The 23,682-nt window shown below is 36.4% G+C and overlaps 3 protein-coding genes and 1 non-coding gene across 12 annotated transcripts; 3 read left to right on the top strand and 1 right to left on the bottom strand.

Annotated features, from left to right (window-relative positions):
• Positions 1-14,419: 14,419 nt before the first annotated feature.
• LOC113356242 (scarecrow-like protein 1) lies at positions 14,420-18,899 on the top strand. Of its 9 annotated transcripts, XM_026599320.1 has the most exons (5): positions 14,420-14,568; positions 14,875-14,937; positions 15,563-15,611; positions 16,044-16,187; positions 16,731-18,899. In XM_026599320.1, the coding sequence occupies exon 5, from the start codon at positions 16,915-16,917 to the stop codon at positions 18,694-18,696; it is 1,782 nt and encodes a 593-aa protein (XP_026455105.1). In that variant the 5' UTR covers positions 14,420-14,568; positions 14,875-14,937; positions 15,563-15,611; positions 16,044-16,187; positions 16,731-16,914; the 3' UTR covers positions 18,697-18,899. The 9 variants fall into 9 exon arrangements, with proteins under 9 accessions (XP_026455105.1, XP_026455109.1, XP_026455106.1 ...); XM_026599324.1 differs by lacking the exon at positions 16,044-16,187; XM_026599321.1 differs by lacking the exon at positions 15,563-15,611.
• Positions 18,900-19,077: 178 nt separating this feature from the next.
• TRNAE-UUC lies at positions 19,078-19,151 on the top strand. Its single transcript has one exon. It is a non-coding gene; the product is annotated as a tRNA-Glu (tRNA).
• Positions 19,152-19,313: 162 nt separating this feature from the next.
• Positions 19,314-21,702, bottom strand: LOC113356243 (probable gamma-secretase subunit PEN-2). Its single transcript, XM_026599326.1, has 2 exons — positions 21,376-21,702; positions 19,314-19,792 (listed from the first exon to the last, which is right to left on the bottom strand). The coding sequence occupies exons 1-2, from the start codon at positions 21,671-21,673 to the stop codon at positions 19,632-19,634; spliced, it is 459 nt and encodes a 152-aa protein (XP_026455111.1). The 5' UTR covers positions 21,674-21,702; the 3' UTR covers positions 19,314-19,631.
• Positions 21,703-21,828: 126 nt separating this feature from the next.
• Positions 21,829-23,484, top strand: LOC113361291 (NAD(P)H-quinone oxidoreductase subunit O, chloroplastic-like). Its single transcript, XM_026604585.1, has 6 exons — positions 21,829-22,137; positions 22,240-22,295; positions 22,565-22,630; positions 22,745-22,786; positions 23,049-23,108; positions 23,217-23,484. Exons 1-6 carry the CDS (start codon positions 21,879-21,881, stop codon positions 23,244-23,246), a joined length of 513 nt encoding a protein of 170 aa, XP_026460370.1. The 5' UTR covers positions 21,829-21,878; the 3' UTR covers positions 23,247-23,484.
• Positions 23,485-23,682: the final 198 nt, after the last annotated feature.

Here is a 23,682-nt window from a genome sequence, read left to right on the forward strand (position 1 = left end):
AAGTGGGATATCTTACAAACCTAACTGATGGTCAATTTCATTTTATTTCTTGAACCTTGATACAACGATTTTCTTTTCCTGAATAAGTTCTTCGCAATTTTTTCATATACTCTGTCGATACAAAGAATTATACGATATAATATAAAGCACAAGAAAATTAATTTCAAACCCAAACCCTGACTTTTAAAAAGAAAAGAAAAGAGAGATTTGTTATGTTATTTTCATCAAATTGATAAGTTATTTAGTGACCCTAACTTCTATTGTAATGAATTAGGATTTTATAATTTAGTATACTTCTTATATATAATTGTTTTATGATCGACCGTAAAAAAAGTCAAAAGGTAAAACTAGTTAGAAAGACCATGAAGGAAATACAGATACTTCAAAAAATAAAAAAAAATGGAGGAAACATGAAGAAATATTAGAGTTGGCTAGAAAAATCTGTACGGTTATGCACTGACTATGTTTTGGTTACCAACATTAATACGGTTTCCAAAATGTTTAACATTATTCAATCCGAAGGAGGCAAGCTCGGTCTTCACCTAAACGTCCCCAAGATGGAGGTTTTCTGGCCATTAATGGATTGTCGATGTGATGGTTCCTTCATTTCTCAAGTCAGCAGGCATGTGCATGAGGTAAGCTGCTTGGTGGGATGGTTAGTCTGGACCATAACTTTTGTAGTGATTTGGTTCGGAACAGAGTGGTCAAGATTACTGCTTTGATGGATACAGTGATGAAATTGGAGGATCCTCAGTGCTAATTACACTTGTTGAAAATTTGTGCATGGGTGTCTAAGTTGTATTTTTCTACGTGGATTACCATTTCGGAGTATTTAGATGATTCTCAAGTCGTTTTTGACTCACATCTGTCACAGCACTTGCGGCATATCGTCACGAATGATGGCCCTGTATTAGGATTGTTGCAGCAACGTGTTACCTCTCAGGTATGGTGGGTTCGGGCTTTACTTCATGGACGACGTTATGCACTATTGTTATTTAGCGTCGCGTATTCAAACACAACCTTTCCAGTCCGTCATTCTTCGTAACACCTCTCTTCAAGGTCCTGACATAGGCTTGCAGCGTGCTCTTGAGATGTTCTCGAGTGTTTGTGGTCATGGCGTCGACGTTGATCTAATTTCTCCTCATCCCATGAAGACCTTGGAAATTAAATATTTTGACGTTGTCATGAGGGAGATGCCTACCAAATTTGCCATGTCTATGCGCGATAATGCTCTTTGGAAATGAAACAAGACTAGTCATGCTCAAGATTTTCTCAAGGAGTTACCTATTGAAGGACTTAATCAGAGGGTTGGTTCGAGACAATTTAGTGTTGTTTTGAGTTATCGTTTAGGTATCCCTTTATTCTCCTAAAATAGCTTGTGTGCTGCATGTAATAGAGACATGGATTATTATGGAGACCATGCCTTGTATTATGCGAATGAGGTGGGTCTCAAATATCGACATGATCTTGTTCGTGACACCATTTCCAATATGTGTTTCCGTGCAGGGGTCCCTGCCAGGAAGGAAGTTATGTTGGGGTTCATGTCCAATGAAGAGAGCGGTTTGCGTTCGGCGGACATTCTTTTTTATAATTGGGATAATGTCCTTGATGTGTGTTTGGATGTCATTGAGGTTTCGCTGTTCACTAGTGGTGGGGTTCGTGCTTTTCAGCCGGGTTTGGCTTTAAGCAATGTTATTACTCGTAAAAACAAAAAATACTTGGATAAATGCTTAGCTCGAGGTTATGGTTTTGGCACCTTAGCTTTTTCTACGCTCGGCGATTTGGGGGATGAACATGTGTATTTATTGAAGAGGTTGCATAACCGTTAGTCTAGGTTTGATGTTAATGCTAAGAAATGCAATTTCTTTTTCTACAAATTAGGGATTGTTACTCAGAAATGAGTATGAGTCCTGCTTGTCGCTAGGATTCCTTCCAGTTTCTTGAAATAATTTATTATTTTTATTATTTGATTTATTGAAACACCACCTCAGAGGGCCTTTATTGAACAGTATAAAGAATCATTACACATGATTGACAGGGAGTCTAGCAACAATCTGTGCTCCCACGCCTAAATATTTTAAATCCCAAAATTATGTTAAAACTTGGGCCAGAAAAAGAGAGAAAAATCTCCGACCCAAATATTGACAAGTTTCGAACTCAAGTGGCTTATATCATCACCCACCAAATAAATTTGTCACTGTATTCTTTTTTGAGAAATTTCCTGTTTAGTCCAAAAACCTGATCCGGGATTACTGTGTAGTCCAGCGGGATAAACAAATTATCCGCTGGTCCAAAAATGTTTAAAAACAGCGGCAATTACCTTTATACCCATAACATGGGATTATGTCAGTTCCTTTTTCATTTTTCTTCTTCTCAGTTTTCAGTTTCTTCTCTCTCAGTTCTTTCTCTTCTTTCAACAGTTGCAGAAATTCAGTTACCGAAATTTGAAATCAGTTACAGGAAAACGAAATCGATAAAGGTCATCAACAACAATTACCGAAATTTGAAATCGAAAATCTATCAACAACAGTTACAGAAAACCTAATTTTCAGACCTAATTTTCATTTCATTCAATTGAAGAGAGAAAATGGTATTGAATAGAAAAATTAAGAGGACAATTACAGAAGAAATTACAGAAGAAAACCCTTCTCCGGCAAAAAGAAGAAGAAAAAACGATGATGATTCACCAACAACAAACCCCGAAGAACCCCCCCCCCCCCTGATGTTACTCCTTCACCAATAACAAGAAGTAGGAGTAAAGTTGTTACTCCTTCACCAACAAAGAGAAAGAAACATATCGATCAGAAAATAGGTAAGTTATTGTCGTTTTTCTTTTTGATTTTTATGCTCAATGGAATCACTACATATTTGTATGTAGTGTCTGGTATACATGTTTTCATATGTTGTATATGTAATTTGAGACAACATATTTCCAAAGCCTAATTTGTACTTTATATTGACATGCAATATTTCCAAAACCTGAAATATGTACTGTTACATATTGAAATGTAGTGTTGTTTAACTAATACATACTAAAATCTAGTATGTCAATTGATATGTGTGATATGTGTACTACATATCAATATGTTGTCTTCAATTTGTACTTCATAATGACAAGTTATATGTAGTAAACATTACATATTGAAATGTAGTGCTGTTATTTAATATGTGATGATATCATCTCAAAAAATGATATGTGCAGTACATTTTGAAATGTAGTGCTGCTTAACTAATACATATTAAAGCGTGTCAATTTATATCTGTACTACATATCAATATGTTGTCTGCAATTTGTATTTATTGATATGTAATGATAGCATCTCAAATTGATATGTGTGCTACATATTATTATCTGCCTGTAATATGTAATGTGTACAAAACTTTTGGTTTACAAAAACAGCAAAAACCAAAGGAAAGAAAGCAGATGTTGCTCCTGAAGCAAAAAGCAAAAGAAAAACAGCAGCGGCAACTACTAAAGCAAAAGGAAAAACAGCGACAAAGGCTGATACTCCTTCACCACTATCAAAGGGGAACAAAGCACTTGTCCTAAGAGCTGCTACTCCTTCTCCAAAAGGAAAGGGAAAAGCAAAAAGGGGGAAATCAAAAGCGCTCCTGAAAGAAGGTTTGTAATGTTAAAAGTGAAGATAATTCTTAATAACGAGGGGGCGCTGCCCCTCGACCCCCGTAAATTGTGGTTCATATGTAGTTATCAGTACGTAGTTATAAAATTACCAGTATGTTGTGGTATTTGATATGTAGTTGTTTCATGTTCATGGTAGATACATTAACTACATATTTGATATGGTGTAGGGGAAGAGAAGGGGAAGAAAGCACTTGCCTTGAGAGCTGCTACTCCTTCACCAAAAGCAAAAGGGGGGAAAGCAAATGTAGAAGGTATGTAGTACAACTACATATAAGAAAAAAGCGTATGAATAATATGTATCCTTAATAACATATGTTTATGAGTATGTAATGATGCATTGTTGTGCTTGTTTTTGGTATTAAGTGTTTTTACATTTTTACTGTATCAAAGCAGATACATATGCCATATGTACCATTACAAATCGATATGTAGTTAAAATAATACGTAGTGGTATCTACTATTATATATCAATATGTAGAGGTAAATACTTATACTCTCATAACATATTACATATCAATATGTAGAGGTAAATACTTATACTCTCATAACATATTACATATAAATATGTAGAGGTAGATACTCATATTCTCGTATGTACTGTTAATAATATGTAGTTTCAAGACTTGGTAGATATTACAACTACATATTAATGATGTAACTACATATTTGATATACCATATTGATATGTACTGTAATAGTTTTTGGTTCGTGTTATTGTGTAGGTGCTAATAAGCGTAAGAAAGGAGATGGAAAACCACGAAGTTTATACCGTGGCGGTTTCAGGGGCTTGTGGGGGCTTGCGAAGACTATTAGGACCACTAAGAAGGCTATTGCGAAGTCCACTGAAAACCTTGAGTTGAGTGAGTTGCAACTGAAGATGATTTCTGAAGCATCATTCGGTAACCTGTTCCTAATGTTCTGGTACACAAGATTTGAGTTGGAACATTGGTTGAAGATTGAAGATGCAATGACGAAAATGTTACGCTGTTACGTTAGGGGTCAAGATCCAAACAAGCTTAGATTTATCTTTAAAAGGCATGGCCAACCGAATGAGCAAGTATCCACACCAGAAGAAATGGCACTTATTTATGGGATGCCGAGAATTCCAAATAGGGAATATCTTGATTATAGGCTTACAAAAGTCAATAAAAAAAGTGGATGGCGTGAAACAGAAATTTTCAAAAGGACTTTTCCTGCTGATGTGAAAGCTGGTGATAAAGTGACTAGGCCAATGATTGTGAAGGCAATCTTGAAAATCCTTAAACGAACACCAATTAATATGAAAAAGAAGAAGTCTGATGAAGAGTCTCTGCAAAGCGTGGGTGATCAATCAAATGAAGATTCTGAAGAAGACGAGGAATACAAGGAAGATGCCGAAGATCTTGTTAGGCTTATCTGCCTGTATATGTGCACTTCATTATTTTTCGCTACAAGTGATGCAAACGCTTTGACTAAAAAATATATTGGTTTCATTCTTGATCTTGAGAAGGCTAAGAATATTTCATGGCCTGACCTCATCTATTCTCATTTAGAGAAAGAGCTGAATGAAAACGTGGAATCCGTAGAACGCACAAATGGTTGTGCTATTTATTTGTTGGTAAGAATCTATTTATTTGTTTATTCTACTTCAAAATGTTTTTTTTATGTGTTTTTTACATTTTGATAGTATATCTAATACTGCATATCAATATTTTGCAGTCATGGTTTGCGGAGCATACCCATTTGGTGGCGCCCGAGGATATAGTGACAGAACCTGCAGGAATGTATGTGCCAAGAGTCGCTAGGTGGAATCATACAAAGATATGTGCTGAGTTCCTAAAGGATATTGATCTTTCTGAGTATCAGGTAAACTTGCCGTACATATTTTGTCATAATAAAAATATATATTGATAAGTACATGTAGTTCGACATATTGATATGTAGTTATTAGCATATCAATATGTAGTAGTTATTAGCATATCAATATGCTACTACATATTAGCATATCAGTATGTAGTAGTTATTAGCATATCAATTTGTGGTGATACATATTGATACGTAGTTATTAGCATATCAATATGTAGTTCTCCCTGTGTATCTAATAGAGAAAGAACTACGACATGTTTTTTTTTTTTTGGTAACATCTAATATGTAGTTGCTTTTTTACATTTATTTGATTTGTACCAGTTCCATGTTGATTTCAAAGACGAGATCACACACGAAGAAAGACAAATCCTTAATCGTATTTCAAGAAGGATTCAACAGGAAGCAAATGATGATGCTTTTTGTTTAGATGACAATTCTGAATCGGAAGAAGAGAAAGAAGAATAGGAAGAAGAGAAGGAAGAAGAGAAAGAAGAAGAGGACTCAGTATTGGGGGGAGAAGATTGGAAGATTAAATACGATGATTTGAGGAATACAATATCTGCCAAATGGAGTGAATTCAACACAATGCAGCAAGAGGGCGAACCGGTTGACGCTTCAAAGCTTGAGTTCATGTTGCATGATATTTACCGGAAAGCTTTCCCTTTGCAGAAAGAAGCCATCCAGGAAGATTATGTTAGCTTGGGATGTACACCTACTCCAAGAAACCCCAATGAAGAGTTGAATGTGGACCAAATAGTTGAGAACGAAATGCAAGGTTCTCCGGAAGATCAAACAGATGCTAATGTCAACATTCCTGAAGTTGGTTTGTCAACACCGAAAGATCAAACTCATGCTAATGCCACCTCTGAGGTTGAATTGTCAACAACTTCAGTATTGAAGTTCCATGATGTTGAAGTTCCGCGTTCTGAGGTTAAAAATTGGGCTAAATCTAATTTGGAGCCAAAAGTCAAAGAGATACAAGATAAAAAGGGAAAAGAAAACACACAGGTAAGTAGCATATCAGTACGTAGTATAAGTAGCATATCAATATCTATCTGTTACATATGAATATGTAGTGGTATCTACCATTACATATTGATATGTAACAGTACATTCTTGTATACCACTATCTATCTGTTACATATCAATATGTATCTGTTACTTATCAATATGTAGTGGTATCTACCATTATATATTGATATGTAACAGTACATTCTTGTAGTGGAACATATTTATATGTAACAGTACATTTTTGTGGTGGTAGACATAGCAAAAACTCAAGCTAAGTAGGTTTTTGTTGACAGTTTCAATTGATTTTTGCAGGTTGATCAACTTGAAGTTAGGCAGGAAGCAGCAAAGGAGTTGCTTACAACTATGCTAGAAACGAAGTCTTCAGTTGTAGTTAATTCGCAGAAATTTCCAGAGTATAACGCCGGATTGGCGGCGGAAGAGTTTCATTTGCTGGATGTACCTTTCTTTACTATGATGTCGAGTTTGGAACACATTGAAAAGCTGTCTATGCCAGATTTTATAGAAATGGAAAACTCTGGCATTGGTGTTTACGTCGAAGAGTTTGCATACCTCCTTCCAGATAACAACGATGGTCTTTTTGGTATTAACTTACGAGAACAATTTGATAATCTGTTTGGAAGAGATTTGCGTCCTTTACAAATTCCATAAGAAACAACTGAACAACAAGAACCCATTGAACCGAAAGATGCAGGTGAAGTTACAAGTAAGCAACAAGAATACATACCAGTTCAAAAAGTCATTTGGAGGTTGCATCACAAGATCCTTTGGATGTTTCATCACAAGATGTTCTGGATGTCCCCTCGCAAGATGTTTTGGAGGTTCCATCACAGGTGAATGATATGTACTAAAAATCTCATTTTGTGTAGTTAATATTACACTACAAATCACTACATACTGATATGTATATCAGTATGGTAGCACTAGAAATCACTATACTATACAATCATATACCACTACATGCTTTCAAAAATGATTAGGTGATGTAACTATGTTTTATGCAATATAGATATTTACATATTTTTTTATGTTGATTAAAAATGCAGGAACAGTTTAGCCCAAGCCAGAAACAAAAAATTATAAAAGTGAACAAAAAGCGCGCTTCAAAGCCCGAAAAGCAGCAGGTAACAACACTCACCAGACCTGTTACTCGTTCCCATCCTGCAAAGAAGGTAGATGATATATATGATAGTGGAAGTAAGTTCTCACCATCATATAAAGGACCGAAAGCTGCAGCAGCAGAAGCAATATCACTAAACAAAAAGAGAAAGCTTAAATTGCACAAGTATTTCCGAAAACTGACTAAATCACCATTCTATAATGACATGGACGATGAACAAAAGAGTACTCTTTCCACATACATCAATAATGCAAAAAATCTTAGGTGAGTTCTCAATTGACACTTTTATATTGATATGTACTATTAGTTTGTGTATGTATTTTTGATATACATACATATTTGTATAAAAAATACTGAGAAAGACATATCAGTATGTACTGTTACACAAAGAATACTAACCTTTACGTCGTTTATTTTCTAGCTCAATTGCTTGGAGAGTGGGAGAAGGTAGTCTTTGTGTAAGTGGAACTACAGTTGATGACTTGGTGCAGAACGATTTATTAGAACAAGATCTTCTCAACTACGCACAATACAAGCTTAACACCAAATTTCAGAATGAGCAACCGATGCACGAAGTATACAGGAAATACTTGCCTGTGTTGCATCTGGATCCGTCCGCTTGGGTAAGTTGTTATCTTACACTGCATATTTACTACAACACATATTCAAAAATTAAAAAAGTATGTAGGGGTAGGTACACTATATATCGATATTGCATAAAACAAAATTAGATATAAACTATTTTAAGTACATCCATGTTTTCAGTACAATGTCGAGTTCCCGGATAACCTCAAAGGAGCAGCACATGATTCTGTTTACAAACCAATATTGGCGATGGATGAAAGTATCAAGAAGATTCTTGTACCAATGTGCCACCACAATCTTCATTGGACGCTACTTGAGTATGACTGCGAAAAAATGGTGTTCAACCACTACAATTCTTCTAAGACTGAATGGGGAGGTATTTGTTATCCACGCGCCTGCAAAATGGCAGATTACATGTACGTACCTATCAACGTATACTTGCTGGAGAAGAACAAAGTAACAATGAAGAATGTAATAGTGAATGAATGTGAAGCACCTCAACAAGGGGGATCGCCAGACTGTCTACTGTTTGTGATGCATTTTACGAAGATGAAGTCAAAAAGCAAATATGTGGGAGTGCCTTTGGGAGATGATGAAGAAGTGCAAGCGAAGATTCGTAACAAAAGGGTCCCGTTAGCATGCAAATTGCTGAAAGCATCTCCACCAGAAATCAGTTGGAAGATAACACAAAAATAGTCTTACTTGTTAAAAGTAATCTGACAGTACATATCACTATTTACCTATTTTCTTTTCTTTTTATTCTTGGTTACATTTCATTTCATGAGTTCAAGAATGTTCAAAAACATATAGCTTTTCCAAACATGTTTTCTTTTTGTATATCTAATATATAGTGATTTTTAATTTGAATTTGGGTTTAACTTTAATGTAGTGATATTTCAATTGTGTTACTTAAACATGATTTTGTGTTGTTGATACGAGGGGGTGCTGCCCCCTCGACCCCCGTGAAGATGGTGAATCAGCTGGAAAACCACAAAAAGTTTAAAACTAATCACAATTACTAAAATGGTGAATCAGCATGAACATATCATAATTAAACTAACCACTACATATCAGTAAGTACTGATTGTTTTCTTTAATATGTGCTAACCTGATTGAAACCACAAAAGTTTTTGTGGAATTGTAATTACGATGTGTTCTAAATAATCTTAGTGGAAGATGGTTAAACCACAAACCAATACATATTTGATTGTTTTCTTGTTACATACATCTAGTATGGTTACACTACAACCACTACATATCAGTATGTAGTGGTAGATACTAACACTACAATACTTACATGTAATTTCAGTATGTAAATACTTCACTACTGGTGATAGATACTGACATTTTGATAGACTTAACAACATATTTCATTTTTTTGAAAATAACTACAATAACTACATTTTGATAGACTTATAATGTTTCAAAAACCAAAAGATGTTCTAAGAAACAACAAAAACAGTATTTTGAGTACACTTGTAATGTATGTACTGTAAATGAAATACTTATTAACCAAATTCAGTTGGTACTGACAAAATCAAAAAGAAAAACGGTAGAATAGAACAAGGGCTAGAGGAAAGAATTGTGGAAAAGGAATCTGGCAACATCATCGATATCACATTCTGCTGCACGTTCAAGCCTGTGATAAAAGAAAAAGAGAAATCAGAACACTACTTGCTTAAAAGTACATTGTATTGTATCATACTTACTTAATTAAGACATTAATATGTATCTAACTGAAATACATACCTGACACAAAATCATTCTTCAGAAAGTTCATATTGTCGGATAAGATTGCATGTTGCCTTGTTGTGATGAGTCTTCAAATTACAGTTTGAACACTTGACAGATTTTCTACTAGTCTCATATGCAGACTTAATACGTTTTCCGTTTTTCCTGCCTGGTGGAGCCCTAATTACTTCTGCTGGGAGAACGATATCGTCTACGTGATACTCATCGGGCCTGTGAGAAAAAAACAGTATCATATAAATGGAATGAACCACAACTACATATGAATATGTACACGGTATATTGTTCCTGAAAAAACAAATATCAAAAAATGTAGTGGTATCTACAATTACATATCAGTATGTAACATCCATATGTAAGTAGGTTTATGTTGACAGTTTCAATTGCTATTACATGTGTAAGTGGTATCTACCATTACATATTGTTATCCAAAATATGAAAATGTACTGATTAAAGACACATACATGTCGTGGTTAGGAACGGGTCTAATAGCTATTGAATATAGCTTACGAAAAGTGGTAACTTTGAAATAATCTTCAACGTAATCAAGAATCCTTCCTCCAGATCTAGTAATATCTGCAGTAGCGTGCGAGCATGGAAAACCATAAACGCGCCATCGTTGGCAAGTACAAGTTTTTCTCTCTAGATCTACCATATGAGATCTGCACAGTACATATTCATGTGTTATTTTTCAGTACACCTAATATACACAGTACATATTAATATGTTCTCACAGAAACATGGTACTTAAAAAAAAAGAAAGTAAATAACATTCAGATGATAGAGATTAGGGGTAAACGCTAACCTTGGAGAATGCACTTCATAACGATTAGCATATGACTGGCTAACTTTCCAGGGACGGCCAATTTGGATGTGTAGTTCAAGCAAGGCTTGATACGTAGGGGTTAGCAGTTCTGGGTCCATCAAGAGACTCTCTTCACGACGTTCTGACATCCTTTCCATCATACGTATCCTACACGACAAGGGAATAGCAAGTCTATTATACTAAAAATATACGTAGATTAACAGAACATATACGCTAATACTGTTACAAAAAGAAAACTAATATAAGCTTGTACTGTGACTAAGGAAACTCATACAAACCTGATCGAGTCAACGAACGCACACGCAGGTAATTTCTTCTCTTTGTTAATTCAGCTATTGAACGATTCAGCAACGCTAGATGAAGTGTAACCATAACTACAGCCCTTGAAGAAAGCACTGGACCACTTTTCTTTTGGAATGTTGCGGCAGTAGTCAGCAACCCAAGGCCTTCCCAAATTAACCATTTCTTGAAGACCTTCCTCGTATGTTGCAGGAGAAAGAGCATATGTCGCCTTTCGGAAAGCATCAGTCACTTCCTTATACTTTTCGTCAGACTTTGCGATAGGTAAGTTTTTGTCCAAATGGAAGTAACAATATCTTTGATGAGAATCAGGGAACTCTTTGGGAATATATTTAACCAACCCTTCACCTCGGTCAGTCATAAAAGTGATTGGGGATCATCATTCAAAGCCTCCTTCAGTTTCTTGAAAAACCATTCCCAGCTGATATTGTCTTCACCGGGTACTAAAGCAAACGCAAGCGGATAAAATCCTGCAAAAAGGAATTACTAGTTATGTTAAGCAACTAATATTGACACTACATATTGACATGCAGTATGGTTTACCTCTTTGTTGATATGTGAAAACCTGACACTACATAATAACATGTTAAGCAACTGATTGACACTACATTTTCACATTCAGTATGGTTTATCTCATACTCAGTAAAGTCAATATGTAGTATGTAGTATGGTCAATACTCATTGTCAGATAGTGAAGTAAGGCCAATATGAGTGATCTAACTACCAGACACTACATATCAAAAAAAAAAGAACCAGTTACCTTGATTGCCATTAAGACATGTTGCTGCCATGAGACCTCCTTTAAAAGTTCAAGTGAGAAATGTGCAGTCACAGAAAATCATGGGACGACATAGTTTATATCCCTCTATACAAGATCCAAAGCAAACAAAAATTCTATTGAATCTTTTTGTAGCATCATTGATATCGAAATCAATAAATGACCCAGGGTTTGTTTCCCTAACATCATTCATCCACCAAGTAAGATCAGTGTACGACTTCACATCATTACCAAAAATCTGTTTATGCGACAACTCAATTGCATGATATGCGTGGTGATACTGGATTTCGATGCCACCACCAACTTTAAGATAATCTATGATCTCTGCTGGTGTTATGCAAGGGTTGTGCCTGACCACCGCCACAGGTGTGCCTTCCCACATATTCCTTTATCTTAAAAATATCAATAGAACTACCAATGGCAGTTGCGTGAAGCTTCCATGAACAACCTTTCACACTACATACGGCGGTGAATCTCTCAAGGTCATTCTTCTTCTTAATTACCTCATTTCCAGTTCTCATGCAGTATTTTTGGCATGCTATACGGCATCAACACCACCATAGAATAATTGATCTGTATCATCAAAAATCTTATCCCAACCATCTAAAAAAAACACTCTTGGGGCTTCTTTACCTTCTTTCAAATAACTATTCTTTGCACTGACAACTAAGTCTGCATTACTGTCAACTTCCATACGCCTAGATGCGCCATTTGAAATTACATCCACGTGCAAATCAAAGAAAGCTGATTGCTTTGAAGAATGTAATGCAGAGATGCCCTGGAGTGTTACATCGGCAAGAATATGAACTATCGCTTGATTCTGGAAATAGTTAACCAGAATAGTCGATGGAGTCAACCAGCTCCACATATTACAGATGCAAAATTTCAAATCCTCTAAAGTTGAAAACGATGTAACCTCATATGCAAAATGATATTGCTTATGGTATACATGAGAATAGATGGATAAGTCTGGTTTGGGAGCAACGTCAGACATGTTAACCCTGTAAAAAATGACATGTACTGAGATGAAACAAAAAGAGTCTTTGTATTGACATGCTATAAGCAGTACGTATTGACATGTACTGACTTATATTGATATGTATTGGCATCTACTGCAGGATGAAAAGAGAGCATGCTATATGCAGGACGTATTGACATGTACTGACTCATATTGATATGTATTGGCATCTACTGTAGGATGAAAAAGAGCATGTTATATGCAGTACGTATTGACATATACTGACTCATATTGATATGTATTAGCATCTACTGTAGGATGAAAAGAGAGCATGTTATATGCAGTACATATTGGCATGTACTGACTCATATTCATATGTATTGGCATCTACTGCAGAATGAAAATAGAGCACGCTATATGCAGTACGTATTGGTAATACATACTACACGATCTCTCTGATGAAAACTAAACAGAACATCAGCAAAAAACGTAGAAAATACAAAAAATCATATTACAAAAAACAGAACAGAAATCATAAAAAGAAATCATACCTTGTTCGAATCTGAGATAAACCTAATTCGAAGCTCAAATACCTAATTGAAACACACAAAAATCACGAAAATTACTTAAAAAACGAACGGAAATTACTTCGAAACTGAATTGACATTGTAAATCATCATAAAACAGAAATCATAAAACGAAATCATAAAAAGATAACAATGTACATCATATACAATTATCCTGATAGAAATCGGATCAGAATAAAACCTAATTATTCATCAAGATTTCTAGAACAACATCAGAAGAGGATGATTGAAAGGATAAATACCTTGGTTTGAAGCTCAGATGACCTAATTCGAAACTCAGAAGAACCTAATTCGAAGCTCAGATGAAGATGATTGAAAAACAGTACCAGAAATTGATTCTATCCAAAACGCAGAGTGAGAGAAACCGATCTGAGAAGAAAAAAAGTGGAAAGAAACTGACTTGGTTTTATGTTCGTCACTTTGAGTTGCAGAAGGGTATGTTGGGAATATTTGAAAACTGGTCTTGTGTAAACCGCACGTGGATGGACTAGGGGATAAAGTTTCTGGTCCAAAAACATGTTTTTGGATCAGAGGATAAATCAATTCTGGGAGTGGACTAGCCAGTAACCGATTCCCTCATTCCTGGACTAGCCAGTAATTCCTATTTCTTTTTTTTCTTTGACCGTGGATTGTATTTTGTCCCCAAAGAAAGAAAGAAAAAAATCCCTGCCACCCAACCCACCCTCACGAACCAAGTAGTAGAGGAGCGTCCGGTCTGGCTTGCTCAATTGTGTTGTGCCAAATGATTAAGCGCGAGCCTGCTTCTTTTCTACTACAAGGTTTCTAGAAATTTGTCATTTGTCTACTTCTCTTCTAGCATCTTTGAAGGCGACCATTAAAGCATTGACCTTTTCCCTTGGTACAGTGTAGGCTTTACCTTCTAGACCTGACCGGCTTATTGTTTGGTTGGTCAGAATACAAAATAGCTTACTTACTAGTTCTCTTGTACACATAGCATGATGTTGTTAATAACGTCAGACAACTAATTGGGGGTAGACAACAAGCCTCATGAATAAGCATGCACGGTACAACATTAAAAGTTGAAACCTTTTCTAAGTAAAATAGTATCCAGAAGCAGTATGTAATAACTAATAAGGGAAGGTTGGATATCGAAATTGCTCAGAAGCTTCTCTGTACCAGATTTATGTGTAAGTCGTTTCTCAATCCTTTAGATTATGAATTTCTTTTTTAATCTATTCATTGGTAGGAGTATTATTCTTTGAGTTGGGTTGGGTAGATGGGTCCACTCCAAGAAGAAGTATTTCTATTTCCACTTGCTTTTTTCTTTTTCAGGGTTCAGATTGAATTTTGTATTGCTTGTTTACCAATCAAATTCCATGATCATTTCAGTGTTTACTCTAAAGGAAAGACTAAATTTCTCTTATTTGCCTTTAATTCGTACTACAAAAGTCTAGGGGTTCTCCTTCCTCAATTTGACTCATTTTTCTTTTTAGGTAATTGAAGTTGAGAGATTTGGTCTCTGCATAATTTTCTTCATATCAATCCTTCTATATCAGGTGATCATGTACTCTTTTGTTTAGTTTTATGAGTAAATTCAATCTTTCATAAGTTTGAGGTTCACTGTTATTTGGTTAGGGTTTGATTCATTTGCTTGTATCACTGAGTTTGTTGCTTGCCCAGAATCTTAAAAATCATGATTTTGATCCAGAAGAATATAAAGGAGAATAATTTGTTACTTTTACTTTGTTCTATGGAATTGTGCTGATGAGTTCGATTCTTCACTTTTTGTGCATAATTGAGGATTTTCTTTTTTCGGACTACTTTTCGTTCATTTAATTTTCACTTGATATTGCTTAACAGATGAATAAAGTGTCTAATATATATTTTTCATCTGCGATCATTCTTAACACTTTTAAATGTTTCTTTATAACAACAGCAAATGATAAAGATAGGATTTTTCGAAGTAATAGGCCATAACTTTTTCACTAGGCCATCCTTATAGCGAAAATTCAAATCAGTCATTTCTTTACGTTTCACTTCTCCATGAATTTTGACATGGAGATTCTGTAGTTTTTTCACTGCTTTCACTGTGTTCTAAGGAGGTGTTATTGGCGTAAATATGATCAATTTAAAACCATAGCTATTGAAGTGCAATTTTATTGTGTTTATTTGTGTCTACAGGCAAAATTTCGTGTGAAGAACTCACTCTGTACCTTGTATGAGGTTTAACGTAGGTTATGGCTTTCTTCTATACATGAACATGGCAAGAAACTGTCTTAAAGATAAAGTAGACACTCTTATCTTAAAAAGTATTTCATAGAAATGGATTGACCATCCAAAGGTCATCTCAATTTGCTTCTGCATTATTCTCTGTCTATTAGTACTGTGTTGTAGATTTTTTGTTATGCTCTTCTATCAGTATACCTTTGGTAAATGCTACTACATCTATAACCACACTAACTATAGTAGTGCAACCCTGTAATCTTACTTTAGAGTCAAGACTTTCTCATTTCTATGGCGTTCTTAAGAATTCATTTCATCGTGTAGTGTCCTTCGCTAGTTTGAAGGTATCAGCAAGTGAATGATCAGATAGACTATGTATTTATCTGCTTTAAATTCTTTCTTTGAGTTGAATTAGGGTCTGATCCTGAAAATATTTTAGGCATTCTATCTTTGAATCTAGTAGCCGTTTCCTTATCAAAGAGACAAAGGTCAACTTATCCAGCTATTTAGTTGGGGGCTGGATACCAGTAATCTGGAAATGGGAAGACAGGCTTTACCGTATGTCTAATGTAAACAACAGGAGGTATTTGTTTATGTGTATTTTCTCTTAGAACAGTAAAAAATGGTTGTTACAGACATGTTATTTAGTCTTTTGCCTCGGGTTAATTTGCATTGTTGTACAACATAAGACCTTGTCTTGTATTCTAATACCAATCCAAAAACCCTCATTGAACACTGTGTGAGTATTAGAAGCATGGAAGAAAGATGAAACTGGCTTAAAAAGAGAATAGGAATTATGAGACTGTGAATGGGGTCATAGTTTCTTTGATTGTAACCATAAACTTGGGAAAATCAGTTGGTTCTCCACTTCTTTTTTTACATATGAAGTCTCAGTAGTCAAGAGCATACTTGTACGTCAGACGGGACTGTATTTGCATTAGTCAAAGTAGAAAATGTTCCATATGAATTGTGATGTTTGGATTTGTTAAACAAAAGCTTTGAAGTTGCTATTGCTGATGAAATGAATTCCATGTCTAGTGCTTGGTGACAGAACTTTACCAAAATTTAGCTGTAGCACTGCAATCATGGTAAGCTTTCTAAACCATATTTACTTTGTTTCACTTAGGTACCTAGCGTCTTAAAAGGATTTCTCAACAATTGTGCGACACTTCTTAAGAAGTTTTCAGGAAAGTAGAATCTTGTTGGATTGTTTTTAGGTGTTGCAAAGGTGTGGCAGCTGATGGGCATGTAAATCAGATTATTTATGCTACAGAGATCTTTTCTGAAATACATCGGGTTAGGGAGATACCATGTCTTTATTTAGGTCTGCTGATCAGTCTGGCACGACATATGAATATGTGCTTAAGAGTGGAAACTCTGGTATTTCCAATCCAATATTCAGCTCAGATAAACAAAAGTTCAAATACAGACCTGAGTTTTATAGTGAAGATTACGACCAGCGTTACTTTTCCGAATCCCCATCAGAAAGTTTTCCTGCCTCGCGGGTTGGATTTCTTCCATCCAGGGTTCCAGCAACTACATTACACCCACATGAATTATCTTCCTACAAGCTGCTGTCTTCCTCTAGCACTTCCGCTGCTGAATCGAAGTCTTTTAACTCATCATCTGCAACCGTGCCTTCTTATCCCTACCAATCTTATCCGGCAGTAGAGTACTTGGATGGACAGAGCTCTGACTTTGCAATGATTGATTATGATGAAGATGTGGTTAGGTTGAAACTTCAAGAATTGGAAAGAGAGCTCTTGGTTGACATTGATGGTGACGATGATGATTTTGGTATTGACCCAAGCATGGATTTTGATAGTGAATGGGGTGACTCCTTTGCAAATATCGTGCTCCCAACTTCACCTAAGGAATCCTCATCATCTGACTCTAACATTAGCAGCATCAGCAACAATAAAGATACACAGGAATTGCATATTGCACCCAGCCCGGGTTTATGTAGTCCTATAACTTCTAAGCAGCTACTTCTCAAATGTGCTGCTGCAATTTCAGAACACAACATGAAAGAAGCGGCGGCAATTATATCTGACCTTCGGCAAATGGTGTCAATCCAAGGGGATCCTTCCGAAAGAATTGCAGCCTACATGGTCGAAGGGCTTGCTGCACGTATGGCTACATCTGGACAAGCACTTTATAGGGCGCTGAAATGCAAAGTGCCTCCCAGTTCTGATCGCCTATCAGCCATGCAAATCCTTTTTGAGGTCTGCCCATGTTTTAAGTTTGGGTTCATGGCTGCCAATGGTGCGATTGAAGAAGCAGTCAAGGATGAAGACAGTGTCCACATTATTGATTTTGATATAAACCAGGGGAGCCAATATATGCAACTGATACAAACTCTAGCATCTCGTCCTGGTAAGCCACCACGAATAAGGCTAACTGGAGTTGATGACCCTGAATCAGTTCAACGTACAGTTGGTGGCCTGGAGATCATTGGGCAGCTACTTGAAAAATTCGCTGAGTCAGTCGGAATCTCATTTGAGTTTCTGCCTTTAGCTGCCAAGACTAGTGAAGTTACCCCAGGTATGTTACGCTGCCAACCCAAGGAAGCCTTGATTGTGAACTTCGCTTTCCAGCTTCATCACATGCCAGACGAGAGTGTTTCCACAGTAAACCAGAGGGACCAGCTGCTTCGCATGGTTAAGGGTTTGGGTCCAAAGCTGGTGACTGTAGTCGAGCAAGATGTCAATACTAACACAGCTCCGTTCTATCCAAGATTTGTCGAGGCCTACACTTACTACTTGGCTGTCTTTGAATCTCTTGATGCTACACTGGCGAGGAATAGCCCAGACAGGATGAATGTTGAAAAGCAGTGTCTAGCTAGAGATATAGTTAACATTATTGCTTGCGAAGGTGAAGAGAGGATAGAGCGGTACGAAGTGGCAGGAAAATGGAGGGCAAGGATGAAAATGGCAGGCTTTGTGTCTTGCCCATTGAGTACACATGTGGATTCTACAATCAAAGTAAGTCTCAAGCAGTACTGTGATAGGTTTAACACAAAACAAGAGCAGGGTGCACTTAATTTTGGGTGGGAGAGCAAATCCTTGGTTGTTGCTTCCGCGTGGAAGTAGTGAGGTTTCACTAGCCATGTATTTGTAATCTTTTACAAGTTCTCCCTTGTTATTGTTTTTACTTGGTCAGAGCAGTCTTATTTGTAATATAGTGGTTGATAGTCATACTATCTAGTTGTAATCGAATGTCGTTTGTTTTGTAAGTACAACATACTGCTTTCAATCCTATTTAGTCGTATACTTTTGAACACTTTATGACATTAGAATTCACTGTATTAAGCGATTGTGTTCAAAATAATTTGGTCTGCATCCGGTATTTAAATTTAAATCGGGCAGTCAATGTCCGCACAAATACTTCAAGCTCCAAAACAGAGAAAACCCCATCAGGCAAGAGAAATCATCATCAGACAAGAATAGCTTCATGTAACTATTATGCGTGCCTCCATTGTAGTCCAGCCCGGTTAGGATACCTGGCTTTCACCCAGGCGACCCGGGTTCAAATCCCGGCAATGGAAAAACTTTTTTCTTTTGGCAAAGAATTAATTTTTTTTTTCCAGAGAGATGAAGAAAGAACCAGATCTAGAACAGTTCTTGAGATTTATATAAGGTTGAAGAAAAAAGGAAGATCGAAGAAATATCTCAAATGAGATAATCTGATACCCTGATAGAGAGTTGTATTAAGAGTTAATATATCCAAGCTTATATCATTAAGAATCAAGACACTCTATATATATATATAGAGGTAGAGTTGCACATATCGGAGCTTATATCATTAAGAATCAAGACAACTCTATATATATAGAGGTAGAGTTGCACATATCGGTTAAACACCTACTACACCCAAAATAACAGACTAAAGATAGACACCCGGACATATACTGGTAATAGAAAAACGGAAGTCACTGCCTTTCTCAAAGAAACCTACTACTATACACAGAAAAGTGATGTTTCAGCATGCAAGACGGAATCGTTACTGGGAAGCTGTAAGTGATTGACTAGCTCCAAGACGTGAGACCATATTTCTCAGCAACATTGTACATGACAAGACTTTCCCACACAGGGCCTAATAGACGCTCTCCTCCAATCGCAAATGTGAGAGCCCAGGAAGAAAGCAGCACAGTGAATATTGAAAATCCAACTGCTGATCTGAATACATCTGCAAGCAAAAGAGTCAACAGAACAAGGTACAGCATTAGATAACGGTACGGACGAAGCTGAATGAAGAGATGGGGCTCGGGGAAAGCTGCTTAATGATTATTATTATATAAAGAAACTCCCCCAAACCGTGTTTCCTAATGCATGTATCCCTGAGAAGTGGCTGCGGAAGCCACTGCCACCCCGAAATGATAGTCAAAAGCATAGAAATGTTTCGGGTATTCCCTCACTATAATTCCAAGAGCAAGCTACTTAACTGTATGTAGAGGAGTGAAAACAATTGAGCGCAGATGGTCCCATACCCTATGTTTTTGAGGGGTCGGGTGAGTCAGTCTATAAAGTTGAAATGTCCAACAGTATGACATTGTACAGCGCGACAGAATTTTGACTAATGAAACCAACAGGATGAAGGGGGAAGTTAACCTCTTCTATTTCCCAAATGCATATTGCACTAACCACCCTTGTCATTCATGCTATGATCATTGTATTACAAATCACTAATTCCCCTTTGGTGGGTGACTAGTAAGATACATAGGAGAGAATCATAGTCTGTTTCTCATCACATTATGAGTTAGTACTCTGCGATACAATTTGCTTAAGCAAGTGATTAGGCTAGAGGCAACAAAGTAATACTAAGGGGACTTTCAGAAATTATACTGATACTCTGATAGGTATTCATTTCTTTTAACATCTTGAAGAAGATACACAAACTTGACCAAATAATATTTGTTCATGATTCAGAAATAAACACCTTTCACAGAAACATTTGAAAACCAAAAGAGCCTAAAACTTCAGTATTGAAACAAAAAACCTTGAAAACGATCCCCGGGCAATAAGGTCATCCTCAATTGCATACCAGAATCCAGATTGACAAAAACACCTACTATTACTTTATCCCATGATTCATTTCTACCACCAATCCATTTTATGTCTTCATTTTTATAGCACAGTAATCAAGTCTAATTTATGATTCATTTCTAACAGTCATTTAAACGTTTATATTAACCTACATGTCTAGCTTTTGTACGTCGAAAAGTAATAAAAACCAAATCCCCTTATTTATTCCTTCCACATTACTTCCCCTCAAGATCATCATTCTTATCATGAATTATTCTCTATAAGTACCTACTGATCTGACTCAGACACCAATCATATCCTATTTGAGGAAATTATTCTCTATAAGTACCTACTTCCCCTCAAGAACACTAACTACCTAAATCCCCCAAGCTTAACAGAAGCAAATTATGCGAGTTCCTGCAGTGCAGTAACAAAAATCGATTCTAAATATTTCCCCACCCGATCTTAAATAAGGTAATCATAATCCTAAAGACCAATAAAGACATGAAAATGAAGTGACATTTGATAGATTCATATGTTAATTATTCCAAAATCAGCATTAATCCATTTCAACTCAACATCTTTATCCACATTCCTTTCAGTAATAAAATTGGATCTTCACCTAATAACATGTATCAAAATTAAAGCAACGCCGATCCCGAGATATCAATTTACCCAACAAAAACCTAAAATATGAACCCTAATCAAATAAAGTTTTAATGAAAATGAATTGTAAGAATGACTTACACTGGCGAAGACGAGGGAAGGATGAAGTAGTGAGAGCAGGCCAGAAATAGAAGCAATTAACAGCCCAAAGCCATGGAAGCAAAAGAAATCCAAATTTGAAGAAATTACGAGCATAACTCAACGACTCTTCTTCAGTTAATCCTAAAGGTCCATCGATTGTTGGCCATACTTCTACTGGTGCCTGATTGCTTGTTCTCCGTCGTCTGATTAGCCCTGCTTCTTCTGCTTCTGCCACTGCCGCCGATGATCTTAATTCCCCGATACTCCTTCTTTCTCCTGTTTCATCTGCCCTTTCCATCTCTCTCTGTCAAACCAAATTTTGTGCCGTCTGCCTCAGTGGCTGGGACTTATAAATGAAACCCAAAAATGGAGATTTTGTTCACGTGATTTTAAAGTGGGTGATGAAAACCCTACGAAAGAGAGAGAGATTTTGATTCTTTTCCTTATCTCTGGGAGAAAAACAGAGGATGTGAAGAAAAGAACAGGAAATTGGGTGGATCGGGATGGCATTCTCTTCTTCATCTGCTGCTGCTGTAACTCTGTCTCAGAATTCATTGTCATGTCTCAATTCTTCATTTCCTTATCATCAGAACAAACTGAGAATGATTAATGAAACATATTGGAAATCATCATCATCGTCATCGTCATTGATTATTAGAGCAGTAGCAGATTCTGCTGAGGCTGACAAGCAAAAGACTGCTTCTGCTACTACTACTGAGAAGCCGAAGGTTAAGCCATTACCAAAGAAGCCTGTTTATTCTAGTAATAATCATCCTTAAAACTTCTACTTAACTTTCTTTTATCAATTGATCAACTCTTAATTAGAAGTTTAGTGAATTGATTGGATAAATTATCTACTTGCAGTGAAGAAAGGTCAAATTGTGAGGGTTGTCAAGGAAAAGTATCTCAATAGTATCAATGTGAGTCCTTTTTCTCTCAAGTCTCAATTTCAGTTCTTTTACAATGGAATTTGACATTTTTAATCCTACATTTTCCTTCATGAGAAATTCATTTGATGAGCTAGTATGTCAAATCTGTTTGCAGAATTACTAGAAGTAGAAATTAAGAAATATATGTTCTTAGTAACTTAGTTTAATTCAAATATCTCTATGCTATTAGGTCTGTGATCCTTAGTTATACTAAATTCTTTGAACTTGTTTTGAGCTACTGTTTATATTTCTTTCTGCAGTACTTGTCAGTTGGACATCCAACGTATTACACAGGCTTAGATTACATTTATGAAGACCGTGGCGAGGTAACTTGCGTATTTCCTTGGAAGTTCTCTAATTGTCTCACGGAATTTGGCTCCCTTTCCTTTGTTGATACCTATTAACTGCTTGTTGCTCATCTTTCTATATGATACTCTTAGGTTTTGGACTTGCGACTATTCGACGCGGAAGAGTATGCTCTTGTAAGTTATAGTACTTTTTTACAATTTTGATTTCCGAATCTTTCACATTGATGAGCTCTTTCGGAGATATGCTAGAAGTGTACTGAATTCGCAAAAAGGTTTACAGTAGAGAATCTGAAATGCTTAAGCTATGAAATTGAGCCTCATTGGCAATTGCACTTTGTCAGACCGCATAGAATTGCAGAAAGTAAAACTGACTGAATTTTCCGAAATCATAAAACACTGCTTTCCGTTATGTTACTGACAACCGTGTGGCTTACAGATTGCTTGGGTTGGGATCCCAACTGCACCAGCTTGGCTTCCTACAGACATGCTCATCAAGGTGCTTATAAAACTGCAATACCATTTTGATGACATTTTATTGACTTTCGGTTTAAAGTACTACTGAGTGTTTCTTAAGCTGTAATGACCATTTTCGCTTCATGTGCAGTCGGATAAGCTTGATTACGAGAGAATGTAACAAAAGGTGAGCTCGGAATGCTGGATCCACGCATGAGTTCTCTTTGATCAATTTATTATCCCAGAGAGTTTGCAGTATTTGCGTCAGTTCACATTGCTGTAGTAGACTAAACAAATTTACAGAATGTTTTATTTGTACTAAAAGTCAATACTATTTCATGAAAGAGTTTATGTATATAATGTTAAATCATACTGTATTTCATTGCATTGTTCGGGAAATCTAAGTGCTCAATTACCTACATAGAGATGAATTGAAGAGTTACTATGCGTTTTGCAAATTTCTGGATCTAAACACAGAAAACTCGTGCGCAACTAAAAATGAGCACTTGGCGGCACACGGGTTTTGGCATGATCCTAGCATTATAAATAGGCTAGAGATGAATAAGTTCAGGAATCTTCGATTGTGGAAGAACCATTGCTATAGCAGAAAGTGAGAG

The sequence above is a fragment of the Papaver somniferum genome, chromosome 3, assembly GCF_003573695.1.
Source record: "Papaver somniferum cultivar HN1 chromosome 3, ASM357369v1, whole genome shotgun sequence".
Lineage (NCBI taxonomy): Eukaryota > Viridiplantae > Streptophyta > Magnoliopsida > Ranunculales > Papaveraceae > Papaver > Papaver somniferum.